At 32.5% G+C, this 27,280-nt stretch overlaps 2 protein-coding genes across 2 annotated transcripts in view; both read left to right on the top strand.

Annotated features, from left to right (window-relative positions):
- The window catches only part of LOC145304025 (uncharacterized), a 465,321-nt gene that overhangs the window by 81,280 nt on the left and 356,761 nt on the right, over positions 1–27,280 (top strand). The gene's annotated exons all lie outside the window — the stretch shown is intronic.
- Positions 1–27,280, top strand: part of LOC145304005 (uncharacterized) — a 90,443-nt gene that overhangs the window by 31,886 nt on the left and 31,277 nt on the right. The window contains exons 2-3 of the mRNA XM_080145761.1: positions 21,755–21,897; positions 23,075–23,153. Of these exons, the coding sequence (XP_080001887.1) occupies positions 21,755–21,897; positions 23,075–23,153 (222 nt within the window). The remainder of the gene's footprint in view (positions 1–21,754; positions 21,898–23,074; positions 23,154–27,280) is intronic.

Here is a 27,280-nt window from a genome sequence, read left to right as displayed (position 1 = left end):
ATAAGTTTGAATTAAGGTTTTTATCGCTAAAAGGTATATTAATATTTTGTGTCACCCTCGTTTAATAAAAGACTAGACTTGACATGTTGTGGCCACAAACATTCATTCCTTGTACCATTTTCTTTCTTTATTCTTTTATCAATATTCTATTTATTATATACCTGCTAACCATAGACGTCCAAGGGAGGGGGTAAAGGGGTGTTACTGATTTCCCCCCACCAAACCTTTGAAACTCCTCATTTTACATCCCTCAAAATAAAAAGCTTGGACGTCCCTGCTGGTAACTCATCTCTTTTATACCACTTCGTTTTTTTCATCATTAATGTTTCATCTTTTTAAGATCTTTTTTTGTGGTTTTCCAAAAAGTGTCTAGTCTAGTGTCTTTTTTAATGAATAAAATCAATAATGAGGGGTATTTTTCAATAGCTTTTTAGCTTATGTTAACCCTGCAGTAGCTTCGCGCAAAATGAAGTTAAAGTAATAAAAGTAAAACTATCAAACCAGCCATTTATAAGATCTTCTAATAGTTGAAATATACTTTTCTTTGTTGCATTACATTTTAAACACTTTTTCACGTGTTTTCTATTCTTTTTCTAACTGTTTGTCTGTCCGTCTTTCTATCTATATTTCTTACCTTCCCTTGATTTACTCTCTTCCATCTTGATTTTGTTTGTGAAATCTTAAATCCTGTATTTGCTTTGTTCACCACATCAGTAAGGTGTACTTTCAATTCCGCAAATTATTTAATCATAATATTTAATTGTTACAACAGCATAAATTATCTCCCTACAACGGTCTCTCATAATAATAACATCCCCATTATCTGTTTGCTAATGAAAATCAAATTGTGGGTGCCTATCGCACTCTGAACACCCACCCTCTTTTTTATTTTGTAAATTGATTAAAACCAAAGGGGGTAGAGATATTTATTCCTATGTGTACCCCAGCGGGGGGGGGGGGATGCTGTCCAGTATCTAATATACACAAACCTAACCTGACATAAAGGAAAAAACAACATAAATCTACCCCTCATCTTTATTTAAAAATAAGGGGAGGGGGTTACACTGCCGGAAAAGGTACTTTGAGACAAATTGCTTAATTGCAAATGTGTTGATATGCGGAACTAAAGGGACACACATCAGCAATTCTATTACAGGGTCTATATTTATCAGTGATGTATGGATAGATAACAGACAGGTTTGGAGGATTTTCCTAGTAATGTACTAAAAATATTACCTATGTAATCAAATGTCAATTTACAAAGATGTTACGAAATAAGCCTAGCCAGCAAACTTCCTCATTATGCCACAATTAAATATTTTTAAACTCAATTCTTAATTTTAAGGGAAACATGATTTATCTTGGTTTGACTTATTCCTATAGTACTGATGATATTTACCCAGACATAACAATTTATTAACAGAGGGGTTCTGGGTCGCAGCAGTAACCACATTTTTAAAAGCAATGTTAGAGTTGTCCTATTGATTTCAAACTTTGGATCCTTTTAAACCTAAAATCTAAAATAATAGGTTCGATTTTATCCTCCTTTCTTCCTTTGAGTGGCCCTAGACACCTCTAGGGGCGTAGCGGTTAGTTGCATGTATAATAAAAGATTATAATAGTAATAACAAAATAATTTTTTTTTTCAGGTAAGATATGATCATGCTAGAAATTTGACGTTACATGTTAGAATATTGGTAATCACAAACAGCTTTACCATCCATAGTTGAGACAAAGCTTACAAACAAACAAACAATAAAAATACTAATATTACTTGTTTTTTCTTCTCATATAAAAAATCTTAGATTTGCAAAATAAAGAGTTCTCCGTCTGTTTTTAATTTGAACATACAAGTTTTGTTATTGGCTAATGCACAAGAACAATATAAATTCAAAGGATGGCAAACTAATTAAGTATACAAAAGGAGACAGTATTAATATCAAGTATCAGGTAAATAAAGTATTATTAAATTCAGAAACACTCTAGAATTTTAAACGAATCAAAAAAAATCGGAGAAATGTTTTTTTTTTTTTTTTGACATGGCAAAGCATTAGATGTTTTCAAATTACTAGAACTTGGGTTACGAGATCATTACAATAAGTCCACTTCTCCCTTCTTTTACATTTTGCTTTTGAAAAGTAATTTAGAAAGATTTTCCAGCTTGGCTTCGAAGCCTATTAATATCTGCAGGAATGGAACCGGTTCTCTGCAATACTGAACAATCATCATCATGTATGGATAATGGCATCGTATTACAAATATTTTTTATTTTAAGATTTCTAGAAAATTGTCTGTAATACGATGCCATACATGATTTTTCAGAATGGCTGAGAACTGGTTCTAATATTAATCGGTTTCGATGCGATATATGTCAGTATACCAATGCCCTACTGACGTACCCTTTAATTAGACAATAGTAGCTTCGCTGCTAAACAAGTATCGGAAGAAATTAGGTATTGATAATCAATTAATTGATTTGTTGCGTGCGAGCCTGCATTATAACAATACATCATTTCAATAGAGCATTTTTTTAGTTCCAAATTTTTATAGCACTTTTGCAACATCTTGTATTAAATTATGAAAACCTGCGAGTCGACTGTGGATAACCAGCATTTCATTCGCATTTGTTGTCGGGTGGATCTATTTTCGGCCCAAACCGTTTTAAAACAATTTACAATTTATAATTTGTATCTACTTCTGCTAAGTTAGATGCGTGAGGGCAGGGTAAATGCCTAGGCCGAAAACAGGCGCAACTATTTGTTGTCAGCAATATTAGGGTCGGAGACAGTTCTTCAAATATACGTAATATCGCTTGCATTTGATATAGTATCCAAGATTCAATGGATGTTCAAATGGATTCGTATATTTTATCGTATTAGGCGATTAATTCAGAAAAAAATGTTTCGTAAATGTATTTAAAATGTGTTTGTTAAAAAATCTCATAATTGGGAAAATAAAAAAGGGAAGACCAATAAAGGGGGGAGGCGAAAGTGACACTTTTTGAAACCAAAACTAAAAGTAAACAAAGGAACTCAACTAAAAAAAGAGTTACAGGTCTGAGATTTTGCATGGCAGTTACTTTATAGGGGTATAATATGGAACTGCGAAGAAACGGCGGCGCAACCGCCAAAAACCGCCGTTTCCCGCCGAATTTTTTTTTTACCTTTTCTCGGCGGTTTTCGGCGGTTGCGACGCCGTTTCTTTACAGTTCCATATTGTACCCCTAAAAAGCAACTGCCATGCAAAATGTCAGACCTGTAACTCTTTTTTTAGTTGAGTTCCTTTAACTTTTAGTTTTGGTTTCAAAAAGTGTCACTTTCGCCCCCTCCCTTTTTGTACATCCCCAAATGGTGATACGCTCAAACTACCTCTTCTATAGATTACAATTAGTGGTTGAAACGCTTTAACGATCTACTAAATGAACTAACCAAAGAAAATTCAATAGAAGTCCTCATTCAGATATATAAGTTTTCCGGAATTTTAATGTTAGGGGGAGATTTGAAATCTGCATCAAATTTTAAGGATTTTTTATAAAATTCGTTTTTTGTATAATTCTTTATCTAAAAGCGGAAATGCATTTTAAGTTAATTAATTTTGACCAATAAGATAGGTGGATTTTAAACTACCTGCACTCTAATTGGTTGAATGATGTACGCCATCCAATCAGAGCGCAGATTTTTTAAATCCACCAATCACAGATGCCAAAATTAATTTACTTAAATTTCATTTCCGCTTTTAGATAAAGAATTATAGAAAAAACGAATTTTATAAAAAATCCTCAAAATTTGATGTAGATTTCAAATCTCCCCCTAACTTTAAAATTCCGGAAAACTTATATATCTTAGTCCTCATGGTTGTTAAGCAAACGTTTTGATAATACTTTGGGGAATGTGTAATAAACACCCAATGTCTCCTCCCTCCCTGACAAATACTACTCTATTGTAAAAACTCCTTACTCACCTCTGCAAATAAAACTAAAACAATACTTTAGCAAACACGAGGTTACAAGGATTGGACAATGCACAGCACATAAAATTTGTTCTTCACTCCAACTTGTGTGTGTTAACTTCTGCCTTCAGTAGATGATAATTATTGGAGAAAGAAAGTGGTGTAGATTAATATAGCCAATGTCCTATCCCTTCCTCGGCGCAAACCACACAACTTTTCATTTCTTTTGATAAACCTTACAATTATTTGCAACAAGTTGTATTGGTAATATAACTTTTAACTTGGATTTTAAGATTATCAAAGAGTTAATTTCAATATAGCTTTTGCCGAGATATTGTTGAACAAATTCAGAGTCATTTATTTAAAAAAGGAAAAAATATAAATGGTTTTTGTTTAAAATTCTAATTTTACACTTTTAACATGCCTAAATTAAATATGGATGCATATATTGACGGTTCAAGGTGTATGGATGAACAGGCTCTAGATATAGAAAAGATGCATTCTAGCGAGATCCTTCGCTACAGACATAAAAAAAACTAGCGGCTACGCCCCTTGGAAGCCTCTATGGGAACTTATGATTTGGGGGGAAGAAAGTCGATCCTCTATTTTTAATTTGAAGTTTAAAAAGAAAAAGTAAAACCAATTTAGGGTGGGGGCCGGGAGGTAATCTTTTATGCGAAGGATGGAGAATTTCTCCCAAAATAGTTTTAAAACTTCCCTGGACCTATAACAGCTTAACTGTAAAGTAGACACACATCAGTTCAGCTGTTAGCGAGGTCCTTTTGTACAGACAGACACAGATCCTTTACTTTTATATAAGAATAAATCAAAGTATATAATATACCTGAATATAATTTATATATGCAGATGAAAACTGATACTTTAATAGCCTAATCTTATCTAAGAGACATGGAAGTATATTCTGTTTTATAGCAAATTAAAAAGCTTCAGTTTAAAGGGCTAATATCATGAACAGTTTTTAAGTTCATTAATATTCTTTTATTACTAGTACTTATATTTATAACCACGTTAACCTATTTGTTGGCTTTAAAAAATTGGTTACTTTTTTGAATTTTTATTGATTGGATCATAACTCTTCAACCGATAATTTTAAACTATAAAGAGGTAATTTTGTTTATTATCAATATATCGTCGTTCACTTATCCCTTCAGATCCCTGTTTTATGCCTCATTTTTTAGTATTTAAATGTTTGCATCTTAAAGAGCAAATACAAAGTTAAGGAGTTCTATTATATTTTTTTTTATTGAAATATATATCCATGTTTAAATTTTTATCTAAGATTGATTTATTGCTTTGCACAAAGATTCATATAACCTTTAATATAGACATTTATCTTATCTTAATTTTTGAGCTAATGTTTTTTTTTAGTAGCGAAGCTACATTTCAACAAAATATATGAACAATGTGTCTTTTTGTCTTTTTCTTTGTTTATGCCCTTCCAAGTTTATATTCCCCTCTCTTGAATTAAATTGAATGCTAAATTGAATGTTCTTATCAGGAAAGTTTTGTCTTTTTCCCTGATTATTTAAATATTTAGCATAGATGAAAGAAAAAAGATTTGCAAACTCATTGATTTTCACCGCAAAAAAAACTTCATAAGAAAAATGTAACCTTAAAAACTTTTTAAAGCTTTTAAAAGTTCACTTTTGAACTTTTTTTCACTGCACTGCAGTAAATGCAAGTTTTACATGGATAACAACATCCACAAAGGCAAAGCTCTGCAAATTAGACGATGGAAGTTAATTGAAAAGGAATAAATAATTTCATTTTCCTTACTTTGATATGTGTCCAGCTGTCTGCTTGTTTCTACTAAAGGATCTCAATAACCACTGAACCCATATGGTTTTCCTGTACAATTTAGCTTCTCATAGATCCTGGGAAGATTTATAACTACTTTTTAGGAGGGCACCTCCACCCTCCCAATAGTAATAGGCAAACATATATTTGTAGTGAAACTAAAAGAATTGCATAGACCATTAGCAAAATGCGGTTTAAAACAATTGAAAATTTGAAATGGATAGAACTATTCTGTCATGTTCTAAATATGCAGAGCATTGTTCAAAAAAACTGGAAAAATGGTATGATATTCTATTTAATATATGAGTTAAGAATAGTGTACTTTACTTAATTCAACACACATTTATTCTCGGTGGATCCACCTGCACTTTAGTGTATTATACTGATCAAGCAGATTCGCCCCTAGCCTCAAGGGCTTGGCCCAAAGAGGTAATGGGAATTCCCCCTCCTATATCCCATTTTAAAGCTAATCTGTTTTATTTTGTATTGAACTGGGTTGGATCAGAATATCTATAGGAAATTATTTTTATTACAAAAATATTTTAGTGAACATATCTGTTTAGGTATAAAAATAAGTGGGGGGAGGATTTTTTTTTGGGGGGGGGAGGGGTGGGTGGGGTACTGGTATTACACCTATCAAATAAAAATAACATGTTCATATAAACTGTATTGATTACCATATTTTGTATATGTTTAGTAAGATTCATTGAATCGTTTTACCGATCTTTTCTCAGTTTTCATGGATAGGTCACGGTCAGGTTTTTAAGCTATTTCAGTAGAATGGGTGTGTAAGAACCTTATTCTGTGAAATGAAGTTATACATTACATTTCTTGTCTTGATGCTCCAGCATTTGTATGCATTAAATTCTGCTCATAGTCAATTTCATCTAGATGCGATTTCTCTTGGGATGGTGGTACCCTCACCTGAAATAGTTATAAACCTTCCCAGAATCTATCTGAAGTTACATTGTAAAAGAGAAACATATCGGTTCTAGGGTTAGCGAGATCCTTCGGTACAAACTACCTTTTACTTTTATATAAGTAATGTGGAGTTCTGCTGAAAAACTATGTCTTAAAATAATATTCGGAAGTTAATGCACACCTTTAACATTTCTTACACCCTTCTTCAATGCATTTGGTATTTCAGAGGGATAGAACAATGGACAATAAATTAATCTTCCCCAAAAAGTCTGTAATTTAAGGTAAAAGATAGAATAGTATTTGACTTTAATCTTTGAGAAAGCTCATGTGAGAAATTCTGCCTTTTGGGTTTATTATTAGGGAAAAAGAAAGGTTTGAAGATTAGATTAGTTTTCATTGTCATTATCCTTCCTGGTGATTTTTTTTCGTAGAGCACATTTGCCAGAATTCTTAGATATATTGCACCCCAAATAGGGTTAGGATGGTAAGCTTATGTTTAGGGTTAGGTTAATGTCTGTATGTAGCCCTGATTATCAGAAGTTTGGATTCAAATGCACACGGAGATTGAAGATGAGAACCGTTTGGCTAATCTAATATTGGAAATCGAATTAAATCCCCCACCACATCAAGTGGCCAAAGAGGCCTCTAGGGGCGTAGCCGCTAGTCTGTAGAAACTTTGCTTTCTGAATTTTTTTTTGCAAAGAATTCCCATTATCCCTAATTGTACAAAATGTATGTGTAAATTTCATCGTGAGCGTTTGTTTGTGTGTGTGTGTGTTTGAGTGTTTGTGGATGTATTGTGTATTGGTCTGTACGTGTGTGTGTGTTTATGTGTGCGAAAGAGTGTGTGTGGTCTGTGAGAATTAATGTGAATATAAATTACACTATAAGTCGAGAAGGAAGCTTTAAACATCTTCATTTTGTCCACGGATACAGGGATGTGAATATGGAAAATAATTAATGTTCCCCGTATTAAAAACCTAATCTTCCCCCAAAATCAAATCAGGGAATTTTTAATGGATGCAGAACATACGTGGATATTATGACAGGGTAAAAACTGTTGTCAATTTAACTTGCTAACATGGAACTCGTTAATTGGTCAGTTCGTCCATCCAGTTATAGGGGAGAGAATGGGGGTAAAGTTGATGGAAGGGGAGCATTGTTATTTTAGCTCGCTTTTTTATTCACTTTATCAGAGAACTAAAATTATGGCGTGAGATCCAGGTAATAATATATATATTGGATTTCTAATATTCCTCACGATTCTATTAACTTAATTTTTCAACTTTTCATCAATATTTCAATTAATCTTCTAATTGTTTTTTCCTGTATCAGTTTATTCCTGATTTTGGGCAGCCTGTAATTGGCAAAATTGCAGGCAATTTCTGTCAAATAGTGAAAAAGAGACACTTATTCTGAAAGAAAAACAGTCCAATGGGCAAAACAAAAGGGGAAAAGTTTGGCGTTGCTACAAAAGACCAACTCTACAAAAGACCAACGCCTACAAAAGACCAACTAGTCGGTTCTACAAAAGACCAACGCCTACAAAAGACCAACTAGTTGGTTCTACAAAAGACCAACGCCTACAAAAGACCAACGACTACAAAAGACCAACGCCTACAAAAGACCAACGACTACAAAAAATCGTAGAGCTGGAAGGTCTATAGCTGCAACTGGTGTAGCATCATATTTGTATTTATCAAATTAATAAATCTAATGAATATAATGTATGCTTTAAATAGATTTTAAGCGACACAATTACAAGAAAAAAATTGTAATTATTTTTTTGTATCAATATAATCAAATAATGACTTGAAAATCTTCTAAATTTTAAAGAAAAAATCTTCCAATTTTAATGATATCCAATATGGCGATTAAAACACAAGGACAAAATTCAAAACCGAAATTTCTTTCTTGAATAACTTTGTCCACAGGCTGATTTTTAAAATTCCGTCTGACAGTTTGTCCAAAGTCTGTGTTTGCTACGTAACGGAATAGTTTCGAACCCGATACAACCTTGCTTTTAAAAAATTGACCCTTTTGTAGTTGTTGGTCTTATGTAGGTGTTGGTCTTTTGTAGGCGTTGGTCTTTTGTAGGCGTTGGTCTTTTGTAGGCGTTGGTCTTTTGTAGAGTTGGTCTTTTGTAGGCGTTGGTCTTTTGTAGAGTTGGTTTCTTTCTTTCTGTAGCCCAGGTCCTTCTAACCGTGATCATCAACATCTGTTGCCAGATTTAGGAATCTGGCAGTTTTGACAGGGTTTTTCCATAGATCTTTAACTGTGAGGCTGGTCGGGTTTTGTTGACAGTTGAATAAATGCGGCGTAGTGTGAGAACTGTCACAGTTGGGGCATTTATCCACTATGGAACCAGTCTTATCTATACGGGCCTTGTAACTGTTTAGATAAGTGCTGTATCCAGATCTCAGCTGTGCCAGAGTAGATCTGGTTGTTCTGGGCAGGGAGAGCTCCGTTCTGTTTATCTCTGGAGGACGGGCATTTAGGACCTTGTTGGTGGTGTTGTTGATGACATTTTTCACAGTTTTGGTGTGAATCAGCTTCAACTTGGATTTGTAGTCCTCCTCTGGCAAGTTGGGTCTGGAGATACTCCTTATTTCGTTGCCAAATTTGGACTTCAAGGTCTGTTTCATCTGCCTGGCTGGGGGTGGGGAAATCAGGTCCACTCTATGAGGGTGTCCCGATTTTGAGTTGCGAGTAGAAATTGCTTGCTCAACATTTCACAATGCTGGCGCACCTGCATAACCTTTGTCTCTGAGTGTAGGTGGTCAGAATCAGACATGGTGTGACAGCCAGTGGCCACTCTGAGGGCTGTGTTCTGGGCTGTCTGGAGGTCTTCCCAGGAGGTTTTGCTGAGGGCTGGTGTCCAGATTGGGCAACAGTAGTTGAGCAAGGATTGACCTGTTGCCTTGTAGGTGTTAACAATGACTTCCTTGTCCTTTCCCCAAGAAGTTCCAGTGAGAGCTTTAAGGATGTTATTCCTGGACTGGATATTGGATTTCAGGTTCTTGGTGTGTTCCCTGAAGGAAAGGAGGCCATCGAAAGTGATCCCAAGGATTTTTGGTTTTTTCACTGTGGGAACTTTCTCTCCAGCTATTTCAACCCCAAGTTCCATACTTACTTCATTGGAGAATGTAGTAAAAACTGTGGCAGATGATTTTGATGGAGAGATGAACAAATTACGGCTTTTGAACCAGGTGTCCAGGACCGAGAGGTAAGAGTTTATCTCTTTGACAATTGGTTCAATTACCGGGCCAGAGTTGAGAATGTTGCCGTCGTCCGCGTATGTGACGAGTTTGATGTCTCCCGGGGGTTGCGGCATGGAGGCCATGTAAAGGTTAAACAGGACTGTAGAGTTGGTCTTTTGTAGCAACGCCAAAAGTTTGGTGATGGATGTTCAAAAACATGTTAAAAGCAAGCTAAATAGCTTAAAACCAACCCTAGAATTATAAGACCCTTCTTTATTTCTCTACTTCTCTAAGGAGAACCAAATCGATTCATATTGGTTTGAGAAATCTTAATATACAGACAAACAAATAGACAGCTTACCTCTTTTTATTTAAAGCGGAAAGTAATTTGTTAACTTTGTTATATATTTTCCTAAGCGGAAAGTAAGGGAGGAGGGGGGGGGGGTAATGCAACCATCTCGTAATCAATGATTAGAATTCGAATTTCGATCTGAAATTTTGCATTAGTAATCCTTTGTAGGTCTATTTTCCCTAAAAGTTGGAAAAGTAAATTCATCATTGATTACAAAGTAATCAACTTTTAAAAACATATTTTTGGTTTAATTCATGTCAAATGATAGCAATAACCATTTTTTAAAGGGGGGAGGCGGATGTGCCACTTTTTGAAACCAAAACCAAAAGTCAACAAAGGAACTCATCTAAAAAAAGAGTTACAGGTCTGAGATTTTGCATGGCAGTTGCTTTATAGGGGTACAATATGGAACTGTGAAGAAACGGCGGCGCTCCGCCGAAAACCGGCGTTTCCCGCCGAATTTTTTTTTGCCTTTTCTCGGCGGTTTTCGGCGATTGCGCCGCCGTTTCTTTACAGTTCCATATTGTACCCCTATTAAGCAACTGCCATGCAAAATCTCAGACCTGTAACTCTTTTTTTAGTTGAGTTCCTTTGACTTTTAGTTTTGGTTTCAAAAAGTGGCACATCCGCCTCCCCCCTTTCTAGTACCAACAGCTACCGGCTAGAACCGTTTGATAAGGTTTTTGAGCAACAAAAAGTATTATGTGAAGATAGGTTTCGTGCTTAATTTGCTCTTAAGATAGTCTAAAAATGGCAAAACGGCTGAGCCGTTAGCTGTTACCTTTCCAACTTTTTGTTTGATTTCGGGAAAATAGACTTACCAAGGATTATTCATGCAAAATTTCAGATGGAAATTCGAATTCTAAGTGCCATTAAATCATTGATTACGAGATGGTTGCATTAAACCCTTTGTTAACATTGTTATATATTTTCCTTTTATTAGATTTTTTTGGTTTGTTCTATTTTGAATAATTCAGAATAATCTTCCTAATCCCTAAGGCAGAAAAAAGGGCGTTTAACTCTATGTAATGTCATTACCTTTTTTAGCAGAAAGAAAGGGGGGGGGGATATTTTTTGGCACATAGGTACCACTTCGTGTTTATGGGGGCGATAAAGTAAGACTTTATTAGCCACAAAATTGTGTTGAGAGATTAGAGATTCTCATTACTTCTAGTGGCGAGGCAACTCTACAAACTGTATCCTTAGTTTTGTTAGTTTGTCTCTCATCAGTTAGATAAAGGGGAGTGCATAAAAAGAATAGTAAATCTGTTTAGCTGCTAAAAAAGTAGGTACGTTACTTAATTTAAAATAAAAGTCTGAAACAACATTAATATTTCTTTTTTACATGTTACATGCTGTAGTTATTTAATTTAAAATCATCTAAAATATTAGGAAATAGTGATTTTAATAAGATGAAACATAATTTGTCATATTGTATAATTACTTTATGTTTACGTCATTTTGCATTACCGATTTAGGTTAAATTAATGGTAAAATCCAATATTTTACCAAAGAAACTATCGCAATCCATTTCCCATTTATAAAACTAATTTTTCTACTTTTTAGGTAAGTGTATAATAGGTTGCACAGGGATTACTGTTTAAGACAAGGAATCGAAAATGTTTTTCCAGGGAGGGAGGGGACATTGAACTATAAAACACACTTGTTCCCAAAGGTTTATGGCCACATTATCTTAATCGTTGGCTCCAAAACTTTGGGTAGGTAATATTATAAAATTTGTATTTTTTTGGTTCAAAACTTTTAGAGCTCGTGCCTTTCAACCAATGATTTTAATCTACAGATCATTTTATTATCATCATGTTATCATGTTATTAGGGATATACATACAACAATTTATAGTCTATTGTCCTATCCCTTCAAACCCCTCTGATTTATCAAAATTTTTACACCGATAAGTAAATATATAAATTTGAATTCAGTAAAATATCAGTTTTAGTTTGATGAACAAATTAAAAAAGCTCCGGATAATTTTGTAGATATAGATAGAGAGAGAGAGGGGACAATGTTCTGTTTATTTCACTAGTCCCCAAAGTTGTATAATAACATTTTCTTTTTCGTTGGCTTAACAACTTTGGGGACTTTATCAATTTTAATTGGCTGCTTCATTAAGTTGAAAGATCAAACGTTTCAACTACTAATTTCAATCTACAGTACGGGTAATTTTGTCTATCATCATTAGGGATGTAATAAAGAGAGAGGTCATTTTCTAGTAAATCCCGTAAAGGTGTGTGTTATAAGGCCTAAAAATAGTAGTAGAACGATAAGGTGCTCTATATATTTGTATTCCCTATTGAATAGAACAATAGGGAAATTTTTTTTTTTTTTTGATAACCATACCTGGAATATCTTTAAAAAATACGAAATTTCTATCAAACGCTTTGTTTGGCTCAAACTGACAAAAATTAAAAAAAAATATAATTATAATAATAATGTTTTCTATAGGTACAAGTTAAGGTTAAGAACAATCTATACCATTAAACAAAGGAAGAAGTCATTCTTTACAGGTGGATTTATTATAATTATATTTTTTTTTATTTGTGTCAGTTTGAGCCAAACAAAGCGTTTGATAGAAATTTCTTAATATTCCAGGTATGGTTATCAAAAAAAAAAAAAAAAATTTCTTCCCTATTGTTCTATTCAATAGGAAATACAAATATATAGAGCACCTTATCGTTCTACTACTATTTTTAGGCCTTATAACACACACCTTTACGGGATTTACTAGAAAATGACCTCTCTCTTTGTCAGCCATTGTCTTATCCCTTTAGATCCCCGAGATATAGCGCAAAATTACATTTATTTATACACTGCAATTTTCTGTAATTTTGAAATGATGTATTTGATATTGCAATAATATTTTAACAATTTCATTTTTTTTTCTTACAGAGAAATTGTCAATGAATCTAATTTAATTTGAAAAGAATTAGTATGTTATTATTACGTTTTTGCATTTTTTTTCACTACTAAATACTAATTTCACTTTTTTTTTCTTAAAATGTAAATAAAATATTAAATTCCCTATTTCTAAAATATGAGTTTAGCAAATACAAAATATACATAAATTTAAAAGGATACATGGATAGACAAATGGATGGATAACTGAAATGACCCCCCCCCCCCCCCCCCCAAGAAAAATAAATAAACCATGTTTCTATGCATTGGATTGATATAGGGTCATTTAGGGCGAAGAAAGAGTTGTAGAATAATTGCTCTCATCACCCTGACAATGTCTAGAAGTTTACTTGATAATTGACAAACAAATATTTGTTCAATCCTTTCCTTCTAAAGGCTCACCTACTTTTTAACAACCAACAAATTGTCACTTTTTAATCTACACTAGTATAATTGGTTTCATTTTAAGCAACCCGACATTTGACATTTGTTAAAGAAAAAAAATTTATTTTGGGTACTATTCTTCTTCTTCTTCACCAAGAGATATGAAGCAAATTAATATTCTTCAGGTCTAATTTCCCTGTCTATTTTACAATTATTTGTTTTGGCGGTTGTTATTTTGCCGTCACAAATTATTGCAAGGAACCTCAGTTTGCACAATATTTTATACACTAGCCATACCAAGTTCTACACCAGTTGCTCTTTGCATGATTTTTCAATTATTCAAATATGAGGGAAAACCTTTTTTTTGTATTTTTACACTAGGGGCTGTGTCTCTTACATTTAAGAACTCTTGTTTTTGAATGGGGTAGAGGAAAACTATAGCCTAGAACCTTTCTTATGAAATAGTCCAACTATGTCAAGCTTCCCTGATAAAGATAACCAAATCAATTAGGTAGTTAATAAAATCTTAAGCTTCATTTAAAAAACCGTATTGTTGGTCTGACATACAACACTAGCTATAGAACAGTCGTGATGCTATAATTATTGGGCCTCTTGAAAAGTTAATAGAACCTGAAATTGTGATGCTCTTATACTATTATTAATAATACAAATATTCTTTATATTCACTTTTATACTTTGTCATGCTAGAGACAATAGGAGACTTGAAAAATATGAATTGAAAAGATATCTTAAGGATAATACTTTTGTCCCCTGGCTTTTATACCAGATAAGTAAGGATAGGTAAATGCACAAATAAAATTTTGGGTTACTCTAAGGCTTTTTCGTCAATAATGCTTTAAGGACCACTAAAACAATGGTCTTTAAAAAAGTGCCTGCCGAGTTTAATATTTTTCCCGTTCAGAAGTATACAATACATAGCAAATAATTGCCAGTTGTTCTAGGCAGTTATTTGACGTAAGTATAAGGATGTATGTCTGTCTAAATATTTGTATTTTTTTATCGGATTTTAAAAAGTTCACATTGCACTCCAATGAGGGTTTAAGTTCTTCAAAATATTTCGGGAATAGTCCCTTTCGTAACATCGCCCTATAAGGGGCGATTCGTCGTATTTTTAAAATGGATTTTTATAGGTTATTTTAGATTAGGATAGGTTATATTGGGTTAGGTGATTGCCCCACAGGGTTAGGTAATTGGCCCCGCATGGTTAGAGCCCCCCCCCCCCCGCAGGGGCATAGGAGAAAAGCTACGGTGAAAAATACGAAGAATCGCCCCATTAGGTGCGATATTACGAAAGGGACTATACCCAATATTTCTAGAGCTAATGTTATTTTTATTCTGTTTGTTTTGTTTTATTTTCTTATTCCTTTATTAATTTTGAACATGACATATAAAAATAAAATTATAAGAAGCAGTGATAATTATTTTTATAATCTTTAATCAAAAGAATATAATAGGATCTTTAATAATGTTTGTCTAAACCCTTTGTTTGAAGAGTTGGGTAGCAAATTATTTACTTAATATTAGTGCAGCACCTCTAGAACTAGGCCATGCCCATCCGGCCGCACGTCACTACGCCATTTTTTGTAAATCACTGTATTTTACTTGCTTAGTGGTTTATTTTGGAAACGTAATTGTGAAAAAAGAAATACGGCAGATGACTTGGTCAATAGTCATAACATGGAATTTATTGACAATACTTTTTAAATATTTCAGCCTTGTATGAGCCTTTATGTCTGTCTGTCTTTCTTTATAAAACTAAAATGGAGTAAAAGCGTCGACTTTCTCTTGGGGCATTTTCGATAGTCCTAATCAAAGCACCAACTACTGTATCATTTTTCTACTTTTATTCATTACAATAAAATTGCTAGTATGTCAGCCTCTATTAACATTTATTTAACATTTTTTGCTCTTTGCACCCCCCGGCAGAAATGTGTGCACGCTTGGATAAAAGATATTGCAATATATTTTCATATTTCAAAGGTTGCAATAATATTTTTATTGAAAAAAAAATAGAATAATTTCTCCTTAGATAAAATAGGTAGTGCCGTTTCCTACGAAAATTGGTTTCCTTTGAAAACAGGAACATTTATATATATATATTATATATGATCATAGAAGATGATTATTTTATATAATAAAGGTTCTTTTGTTCATCTGTTAAAATCTCGCAATCAATGATCCAATTGAGTTCTCTGTTTTAAGGAAAGCTTCATATAACTCCCAAGATGGTTAGGCTTTTTGTTGATGTACACCCAAATTATTATTATCACTATTACCTTTTATGCTGATCAAAATTTTTGGTGGAATAGTTTGGACAGTTCTAATTTGTAAACATGAGAGAATGAGATTCTTTTACTGATCGTCAACTGCTTCTCCACTATGAGAAATAATTGTTCTTGTTAAACTTTCACTTAGCTTCAAAACTGTTTGAAAATTGAATTTGAAATTTTGTGGGAATATGTTTCTCTTGATGTATCATTTCTGCCTGTCAAAATATATTACATCAATGGGATCAAGTCCCATTTGCAACAAATGACATTTTGTTGCAACTTATGTTCATCTAATTGCATTCAAGACCCCTTTTTGGTCTTTCAAAAAAGCTTTATATTTTAGTGGTATCTAAACTTCTGTAGATATATATTATCTTTTTTAATAGCTAAAAAACATTGCAGATTGTTTATTAATTTCGAAGAATTATCAAAGTCAAAATCTATCCACCACATATTTAATCAATAGAATTGAAGGCGTCGACATGACGCCTCGCAACCACATGTTACACATCCCATACAATTTTGGCCTTTAAAAGTAAGGAAAAAATACTGTTTTTCTTATTTGTGTCATGATCCCATCAAAATGTTTTGCGAAAAGAATTGATAAAATATGTAAAAGTTCTCTATAAGCTACTTTTACTTTTTATTTAACATTTTCTACAATTTTCTTTGGAAGTAGACAAAGTGAGAATAATTTACACATAACAACTATTTTTCCTCCAACTTTTTTGACTGTCTTAACTAATAAATGTTTTCACTTATATTAAGAATTAATGCTTTACTAATGTCAAAATTAAAGCGTCAGGTAACCTTATTTTTGACATGGCACTGTTTTATGCTATTCTTCTTCCTCTGATTGAATTTTGATTTTAAAATATTGGGTAAAAAAGTAAAAGATTTTTGATAATTCTTTCAAAGTTGGTAATAGTATTATGGTTAGCTTTATAGTTTGCAGGTATTGGTGGGGTAGAGGATATATTAGAATTTTACATTTTAATAATTTTTATAAACCTTATTATTCCAAAGGTACAAAAATCCATAATTCGCAATGATAAAAATTACAATTTAATGTAAGCGCAGTTTATTATCTCGATGTTTTTTATCCACCACAGTCTAACTTATAAATACGTCTTTGTTTCATATAAGAGTCAAATCAGTTCAAGACATACACAAGAGTGCCTAATATAAGACTACATGTAAAAAATTGCCATGGGTGTATGTAAATAAAAGGTAACACTAAAATGTCACAAATTAGAGGATCACAATCGGTAAAAGTCAGGAAAAGGCCATGTTTAAAAATAATTTAAAAAGACCAGTCATCAGTTTTTCATTTTAGAATTAATAAATTAAAAGAAGTCAGTTCTTTTTCTGATTAAATGTCCTAATCCTAGAATATGGTAGTCTGAATACATATTTCTCAGAAACAGAGCTGAAGTAAATATAATTTTCCAGTAACCAGATCTATACCTGGAGTAGCCAGCAGGTTCCAGGTATTAAACTGAGCACATACACACACCAGGCAGTAGGGACAGATAGTTCTATACCTGGAGTAGCCAGCAGGTTCCAGGTATTGATCTGAGCACATACACAGTACACACACCAGGGAATAAGGAGAGATAGTTCTATACCTAGAGTAGAAAGTAGGTTCCAGGTATTGAACTGAGCTCTTATACGAAACCAGTAAGTAATATTGCAATGTCCCTACATTACCTGATTAATCAGAGCGACTTTTAAAATTTTTTAAAGTATAAAATAGAAGAATATACAGACCAGAACATTAACTGACGGACCACCAGGACTACACAGAAGCTTTGCTTATAAAAATACCTATACAAAGAAAAAGTGTATACAAATGTAAATTTATATTAATTTTGTCTGGACCTAATAATGATACATTTCTCTGCTCTTATCAGAATAAATAATATTATAGTTATAATACATAGTAATATTCATTTAAAACTGTAAAGAATGTGAAGGAACCTCGATGTTATCGCCTCTTAACATCTCGTAAATAGCTCTACCAAATCGCAATTTGTATGAATTTGAAAACGCTAACTCTATGCTAACAACTAGTGCATAACTAATTTTTATTACAAGATTGTAAAACAAGCATAAAGAATTACCCTCTAGATTTAAAGGGTTATGCTACTCATAACTATTTACATAATGTTTCAAGCTTTAAAGCGCAGCAGTTCTAAGGACATGTTTATACGTCCGTACTAAATATTCTATACAGCGACTTAAAGTGAGCGCTATTTAAAGCACACATTAACTAAACAGTCAGACGTGTTGAGCGCCAACTAAAACGCAAGGATTCTATGCAGCAATATAAAGTACTATAACAAATAGTTAGGTTGAAACTTTATGTTTTCTACTAGCGTATACGCCTCTAGAGGCCTCTCGGGACACTTGGGGCTGGGGGAATTTGTACACCTCACTTTCAATTTTAGTTTTTTTTTAAATTTAATTTATATTGGGGAGGTAATTTTTTTTCTAGGTGATATTTCTCTTGGGAGGGTGGTGGTACCGTAAATAAACCTTCCCAGGACCAATGAGAAGCTAATATGTAAAGGAGATCCATATTTGTTTCTTTATTATTTATTTTCATTAAAACATATAAAGCAAAAAGAATGACTTCAGGTTTCATGATTGCTTCCCATTAATTACCTCATAACAAATGAGAAATTAGTTTGTCAGAATTGTGGGGGGAGCGTTCACTTCTGCAAATTATCATAAAACAATAAGAGGGGGGAAGGAGTTAAATATCACTATGTCCCACACCACTATGTTCAATTGAGTTTAAGAATATCAGCCAATAACGTCGTTCATATTATCATAGCCAATTCGGTACAAAAGAACAGAAAGCAGTTTGCTTGCACACAAAAGAGGTCCCGAAGAAAGGATCTAATTAGTTTTCTAGGTTTTATTTATATTTGTACTTATCACATATTATCAAATCTGTGTAGCTTTTCATATTCACTAAAAACTTAATAGTGATACTTTATTGAAACACAAATGGTAAATTGTAAAAATATGCGGTTCTGATTATTTGATAAGATAACAAGTGCGGAAATGAGTACACACTGCCAGAATTATAATATACATTATTGCAAACAAGGGCGTAAGCTGTAATAACTGCAGGGGGTAGGGGTTAAGCTCAGGAATGTAGGGATAGGTCAATTTAACTAAATTTGATTCAACCTCCTTTCAATATTTTCAAAGACTATAAACATATCAAACATTTTATTAAGAATTAAAATAGCCCTAAACAATCCAATGGTAATATGTAAAGCTTCCATTAAATGTTTACTTACATTGCTTCAATGGTTTGAAAGATCTTAACGGTCAGACAAAAAATATTACTACTTTATATGATAGGATAAATTCGAAGTAATTGTTAAACATTTTTTTAACTCTCAAAGTCTATAGCTAGCAGAAAAACCCTTTATATTAGTTTTTTAATAAGAGAAGGTGGTTTCTAAGCTCGACTAGACACTTTGGGGGAAACCGCCAAAACTTTATCCAAATTACCACCTGAATTACGTCTAGGATTGCGTGGGTTTTTAATCAGTGGTTAACATCTTTCATTTGTATTTATTAAAGGATATATTATTACTTGGATGTTGCATTAGATTTTCATTTACTCTGATAAAGTAATGCTCGCAGCTAGCGAAAATTACGATACATTCAATCCACCCAATAAACCCACCAACTCCCCTTTGACTTGGTAAACGAACTGACCAGTAAGTCAGGTCTATAGGAGCAAGCTAAATTGACGACAAAATTTCCCCTGTCAATATATCCACGTTAATCCTACATCCATTTATTTATTTGATGTACAACATTTGCTGGTTGTTGCAGGGAGGAAGGGTACTTTCGACTGTAAAAACTGGTATCTAAAGTTTTCTAAACAAGTTCTCTTATTCGTTGATCAAACTTCTATTTTCCATTTTAGTTTTAAACTAAAAGGTTAATTTTTTGGAAGGAGTATTTTTTTAAGGGGGGAAGGCAAAATATTTTTGAGAGATTTGAGGTACCCTTAAAAAAGATATAAATCTTTCTTAGACATATGAGAAGCTTCACTGTAGAGGAGATCCATACGCGGTTCAGTGGTTAGCAAGATCCTTCACTACACACATATGTAACATACAGAGAAAAACTTAGACATCATTTTACTTTAAAATAAGGGCATTTTCATTTAACTATCAATAATAGCACTAAAAAATATTGATATTTATTTATTAGAAAAACTAAACTTGAATATTTATTAATAAAGTGTTTTGTTAAGCTTACATTTATTCAAAAAAACTTACAGTAGCAAACCTATGACTTATTGCAATAACAATTCAATAACATTCAAAAAAGGACTGGAACACTAAAATCAAACTCTTATTTGAAAAAAAAATCTTAATTTAGAAACACTAAGTTTACGGATTTTTTTGATTGGAAGATTTCTGTAGAATCCTGATCCCTATCTTTTTATTGAGTGTGATTATGTGAGAGGAATTTTAATTAGTCTTATCAATAATTTCCAACAACCAGAAATAAAGTATATTTAAATATGTTGCTGAAGTAGGGTAATATTTAATCAAAAGCATCCATAGGGCCTTGCACTGTAAATTAAAGAATTTTTCTTTATGACTTTAAAACAGAGTGATATCTGCTTGATTAGAACTGGTACTGAGCCATGCTGAAAAACCATGTATCTTGTCGTATATTAAGACAATTTACCACTAAATTATGAAATAAAAATCAATACTACTATAATATTTAGTTTTTCTATCCGCGTAAAAATGTCTGTGATACGATTCGATAAATTCAATGATATGAATTTTATTAATTTTATTTAATTTAAAATGCCATGTAGCACCACTTGGAAATAGCGGGATAATCCCAACGATTAATAGTCTCGTGAAGTAAGCAATTAATTTGCAATATGTTAATTAGAAGTAATTACTTTTTGATAGGTCCTAAGATATGAGGGTGTGTGAAAGAGCGAACATTTTTTCCAGACGCTTTTATTTTATTTGGGCCTAATTAATCAAAATGGTTAATTGAGTTTTTTTTTTGTACAAACAGGGAGGGAAGGAACATTGTTTTGTAAATCATACTAGTACCCAAAGTTTTAAGGCTTTGTATCTTAAAATTTAGAGCGTAATACATTTTTTAAAGCGAAGCTTTTCTATAAAAAGGGTCGGTCCATCCGTCCGTCCGTAACGGATAGCTTTTTTCGTTAATTTAGGCATGTTAGAATTGTCCTATCGATTACAAATTTTGCATGGTGATTCCTTTAGTAGTTAGGTACGATTTAGAAAGCGTAGCAACTCTATAATCATTACCAAAATGTCCGTACGTCCATTTTAAACATGTTGATTTTTTTTTACTTTTTTAACAACTAATTTTTTATGTGATCTAATCAGCGGATTGATCTGATTTTTGGTATATTGATTCCTGGGACAACAAAGTAAAATGCTATAAGCGAAGCAACTCTATAATCAAGTCCTAAAAATGTAAGTATGACCATAAAAATTATCCTGTATCAAGCAGTTTTTCAACAAATTTACTTACAATTTTGCTTAGACTCTTATAAATTTATATTTTAATAATTAAGTCCTAACACTATACAAGTGTTAATGTCCGTTTGTTCTACCGTTCCAGTGCTTCGCTTTTATGGATGTTGTCATCCTTGTTTTTGTAAGGAGCAGGCAAGGAACTATGAATAATATCACCTACAATGATGATAAACAAAATAAAACGCTTGACAGATTATTATTGTAGATGAATTATTCGTGGAAAAGTTTGAACACTACTTGTTTCAACCAACCAGTTTTTAAGCCAAAGAAATTTTGGGTATAATTTACAGTCCAATGTTGACTCTGTATCTGTTTACGAGTGAAGTATGTTTGTTAATCCAGTTTTTCTTTCAGGATGCTCGTTTCCCGTGATGTGGTTTGGGGAGTACTTCCAGGTGGAGTACGCCAACCCCCTGCGCACCCTGTGGGTCACCAACAGAACCATCACAGAGAAGGGGGAGTGTGTCTGGAACAGTGGCAGCCAGTATGTTCTCAAGGTTGGTTCTTTAGTTTTTAAAAGCGAAGATTTCTATGATTAGGGTCGGTCCGTCTGTCCGTCCCTAACGATTAGCTCTTTTCGATAATTTAGACATTTAATGTTTTTTTTCCACACGGTAGAAAAAAAAATAAGAGGGGGGGGGGAGTTTTGACACATTTGCGTAAACAGTGAGTATAGGATTTATTTTTGAACTGAGAGGATAGGTTATTAGGTTTATTTTTACCTTTCCAGAGACCAACTGGAGGCCTACAGCTCCTGAACCTGGAAGCCTGCAGATCCTGAACCTGGAGGCCTATCCAAAAAATCTTAAAACTTGGGAAAATTCATCATATAAGAATGATTTTATCTTTAATAACCTATCCTCTCAGTCCAAAGATAAAGCCCATACTCACTGTTTACGCAAATGTGTAAAAACTTCCCCCCTCTTGATGTTAATTGCTGGTCTGAGATGTACTATGACAGTTACTTTATTAAGGAAGAAGAAAATATTTAACTGAATTTCTGCTGGCTGTGATAATGACAGCGTCCACTTTTTCATAACCTTTTTATTGCTGAACAACTTACAAACATATTTGTTCCTTATTTAGAGTAAATCAGTATTATATTGAGCTTTCTACGAATATAAAAATGTACAATCATAAGATTAAAGCTAATTTTAAAAACTGGTTTTAATCTTATAACTGTTTCTAATACGATGCGAGAATAGTTATTTCTTTCATTGTATTATAAACGGCTTTCCGCGGATATAGAATGTACAATTATGAGATTAAAATTATGATTGTACATTTTTATATTCGTAGAAAGCTGGATATAATACGATGCTAGACATAGTTTTTTCGTATGGATGAGAACTGGTTCCTATTCACCGGATTCGAATGAATACGAGAAATAACTATTCTTGTTATTTGTGTTAGTTTCTTATTTTAGTACCTTTATTGATAGCTGAGCTACTTCTATACAATATTGTTCCGTGTTTTACAATGAAAATAGCGGTGAAACATGTTGGCGGTGCTTTAGTATATACATAGAACATATTGTTTTATAAGAGCTGAACTTACTTGTAGCTGAACTGCTTAAGAACAAATGGGGTTCTTCAAGGTTCAGTACTTGGATCTATTCTAACAGATCTTAACCTACTCAACTTTTTGTTATGTTATAATATTATCTTTTTTTAGAGTGAAGATAGCGGTCAAACATGTTGGCGATGCTTAAGTATTTACAGAAAACATCATAATGTTCTACAGTATAAAGAAAGTAAGTCTTAGTACAAAAATGAATCTATTTTTACTTGGATGTTACTCCAGATTTTCATGTTCTCTAATAGTGAAACACGCAGCGGGCTAAAAAAACTATAGTACCCCAAACTATAAGGAAATTTTTGTTATGGAAATTGTAAATATAACATATTTCTAATTTTTTTGGTGCAAATAATGATAATTTTTGCTGGCCAAATAAATTTCTATTGGTGCTATATACATATATCTCTTTACTCAAATGAGTGTTAAAGTTAGCATGCATATTTTAATTTAAAGCAACCCGCATTTGATATTATATTATTATTTTTATTACTCTAATATTAAGTTATGTTATCTCAATAGTTTACTTTAATCGTCTGACAAAACATTTGTGTTATTTTTTTCTAATGTTTTAAATTCAAGATATAAACGACTAGATAATATTTATCTTATCTTACTTTTCATTTTATATAGTCTTTGTCAGTGCTCGACAGCAGCACATCATTGAAATTATAACTTTAAAATTCGGCTGGATGTCTAAACCTTTTCTTAAAAAGACAACCCATCTTTAAAGAACTTTTTTGCACACAAGCGGGATTAAATTTGATGCTTATGCACGGCTGCCGAGCCTTAGTTCATGTTTCTATTTGATTATTTTTAAAAATATGATTGCTTTGCTTCTATTAAACATAAATGTCCTTGTTTTATATTAAAGTCCCCCCTCTCAAACAAGTTAAAGAAGTTTACTGTAAAGAATTTCATAAAAATTTGCACTTTTTTACTTTTAAATATGCGGGTTCTATTTAATGAAATTCAAACAAAAATCTGAAATAATTAAGTAACATGTATTTAACTTATTTAGCTTTTTAAAGCAAAATGAAAAAAGTTCAAATTAACACATCAGAAAATTAAGGGGTTATGAAACTAAAATCATTCTAATTTTTAATAGAAGGCGTTTAAACCCATCCTCATCTTTAAACCTTTAAGTTGTAAGTGTGCCTGTTTAGGGACCAAGGCAAACCTACTATACTATTACGTATTACCAGTTTCTCTCATTCGTTGGCTGAAAAACTTTGATTTCGGTTGCACAAACTAGCTGTGTCCAAACTCATTGACCAATGATTTTAATCCTTAGTTTCGGTAACATTTATCATAAATAGGGATGTACATAAGATCTTTGAGTATTATTAAAAAATATTTTCATGTTGAAAATGATTAAATCACTTTCTAATATAGGTTTTATGTTTATAGTGAAATTTTGACCTTATATCATAGACACCATACACCCAGGGATAAATTGATGTATACCTCAATTATGGTAAACAAAATTACCCCATATTCAGTTTAAAAATATTGATAGAAAAGTTAGTTTGTTCAACCTAATCAAATTTTTAAGCTCCTCAGGTTTTAAGAGGTTTTGTAGAACCGTTTGATAATTGTTGGGGGTAATTATAATTTACAGTCTAATGTCCCCTCCCTGCCTGCCATAAGTAGGGATATTAAGGGATAGGAACATGGGGGATAATTAATTATTTTTGTTGTGCATCTACTCAATAATCTAAGTTTCTCCAAACATATGTCTGCCTGTACGTTAATGTCAGTTATAAAGCATGTATATGGATTTTTTTTACACTTTTTTGCTGCATATGAAATTACTTATTTAAAACTAAAAAGTTGTGTTACTACTGGATGAAATTGTTTTTTTTAATAGTATAAATATATTAATAGGATATTCAAATTTGATATTATTATAGTAATTCTTAATAAAGTATTTCTGAAAAGTAGAGTGTATATATATTTTTATTTACTTATAATCTAATATAAATTCTTTATATAAAACCTACTACATCATAAATCACCAAAAAAATACAGGCCACCAAGATTTATTTTTTTATTTGCACAGTTTGTTATGTTTATCAATGTTTGTTACCCATATTTTTTTTGTAAATCACAAAATAATTGTAGTTTTACTTTCTTAAATTCAAACCAGCCATCTTTCTGTAATTTTATTTTGTTTAATTCAAAAGTACAACTATGTACACATTACAAATATAGCAAATGAATTAAGTTGGCCAGAAATATCATACATTAGTTCTATACTGAGGCTAGTATAGTTTTTTTCTTCTGTGTGTATATTTACTAATTCATTTCTTTGACCATTTTTATTAACGTACGAAGCTACTATATAACTAGTTCTTAAGTATAGTTTTTTTATCCTGTTAATGAAAGTATTAAGTAGGTTTGGCAATCCAAATCCAGGATCCGGATTTCGCCCAATTTTTGGCCAATTTTGGAATCCGAATCCGAAATCCGTTTTATAATAGCGGATTCGGATTCTTAATTGTTATTATGGATTCCCGGGACCTATGAGAATGCTGCCATGTTAAGGAGAGCCGGATCGGTTCAGCGGTTTGCGAGATCCTTTGGTACACTCAAACAGACGGACAAACAGACAGACAAACAGACATCCTGTTACTTTATTATAAGGAATAGAATAAGTGTTCTATTTATGGATTAATATATTCTTGTAAAGCCCTTGACCAAAGCACTAAAGCATATATAGTTATGGTTAAGGTTAAGTGGACATTTCTGTAGATATTGGATACTTTAGTGTAACATTATGATTTAGGTTCTTATTGCTGTTAAAACACTGGTCATCTTTATTGAGCATCAAAAGAGGTGTGCATGTACTTTAGCTAATTTTTTTACAGTACATAAGTTTAACAAAGAATAGCAAACAATTTTTATATTCCATAATATGATGGTAATTTTGTAGAAATCTTTTAAGTTGAAAATTCACTATCACATTTAGCATCCTAGAAACGGTTATCAGGATGCCTAACTTCTTCCTAATTTAATTTAGATCTTTTCCGCGGGTTTGATGGAACACCATAAAGGTTAAGCTAAGATGTCAAATATATTGATAAATGTGTGTGACTCACACAAACACATACACACACACACATAAAGAACTCATGGTTGTTTTTGACCAGGGATTTTAAGGGATAAGAATGAAAGATGATGGGCTATAAGTAGATATATATCCACAAAGATGATAATCAATAATACCCCATCTGTATATTTAAATTATTGGTTGTAAATTTGGAAACTACTAGTTAGGAATAAACCAATGAGAATTCAATAAAAGTACTCAAAGTTTATTAGCCAACTAATAAGATAACGTGGCAATTAAATGTTGGGTACCATTTTTTTTTTACATGTGTACAGAATTGTTCCATAAGAATGTTTTCTTATTCGTTGGCTTAAGATCTTTGGGGAGTGAAATTTAAATTATTGGTTAGTTCATTAAGTTGAGTATCCAAACGTTTCCACCATTAATTGTAATCTACAAAAAGGGTAATTTTGTGTATCATCATTGGGGATGTACATCAATTTATCGGCTATTGTCTTATCCCTTTAGATCCCTGACTGATTGTAGACCAAAATTAGCCAATACATGAAGTATTGTACCAATGTCTGTGTTTGATGTGTATATCTAATGGTAATTTTTACAGCTAGACAGCCGCACACCCAGTCGCATGAAATTCCACTTTTGTTTGATGAATCAGCTAGATGCCTAAACATTTTATTTGTAAAGTAGTAAGTTATGTGTGTGTGTATGTCCGAAAGATCTTGTAAACGGCTTGATGGATCGTTATACAAGGTTCAATAACTGTAGGGGGTGTGGGGAGTCGACACTTCTCCCAAAAGAATTACCTTTCAAAAGCGACTAAAAAGCAATCAGTATCCCATTTAATTTTAAGTAAATCTTTGACTTGATTGCGGCTGCCAAGCCTTTAGTTCTATTTCTTACTATTTCTTCCTTATTTCTATAGACATTATATATAAAATAGATAAAACATCTATTCATTGCATTACTTGATATAAAAAACAATTATTTTTAGCTTCCTAGAATTAGTCTGATTATTATAATTTTCACCTAGAGTACGATATATCTACAATATTTACTCCCCCCATTCTTTTTAAGACAAACTTTTTTGCCTTTCAATAGATCTTCTTTAATTAAAAATATTTACTTCAAAACTTGTTTTGTTTACTTTAATTTATTATGCTATGATTGTCTTAATATGATAAATGTTATTCAAAATATTCTCCTTCATATTCATACTGTGTTATGATTTTGAA

The sequence above is a fragment of the Acartia tonsa genome, chromosome 2, assembly GCF_053477335.1.
Source record: "Acartia tonsa isolate MP-2025a chromosome 2, ASM5347733v1, whole genome shotgun sequence".
Classification (NCBI taxonomy): domain Eukaryota; kingdom Metazoa; phylum Arthropoda; class Copepoda; order Calanoida; family Acartiidae; genus Acartia; species Acartia tonsa.
The sequence above is the reverse complement of the archived record's forward strand: the minus strand, read 5'-3'. Positions and strand labels throughout refer to the sequence as shown.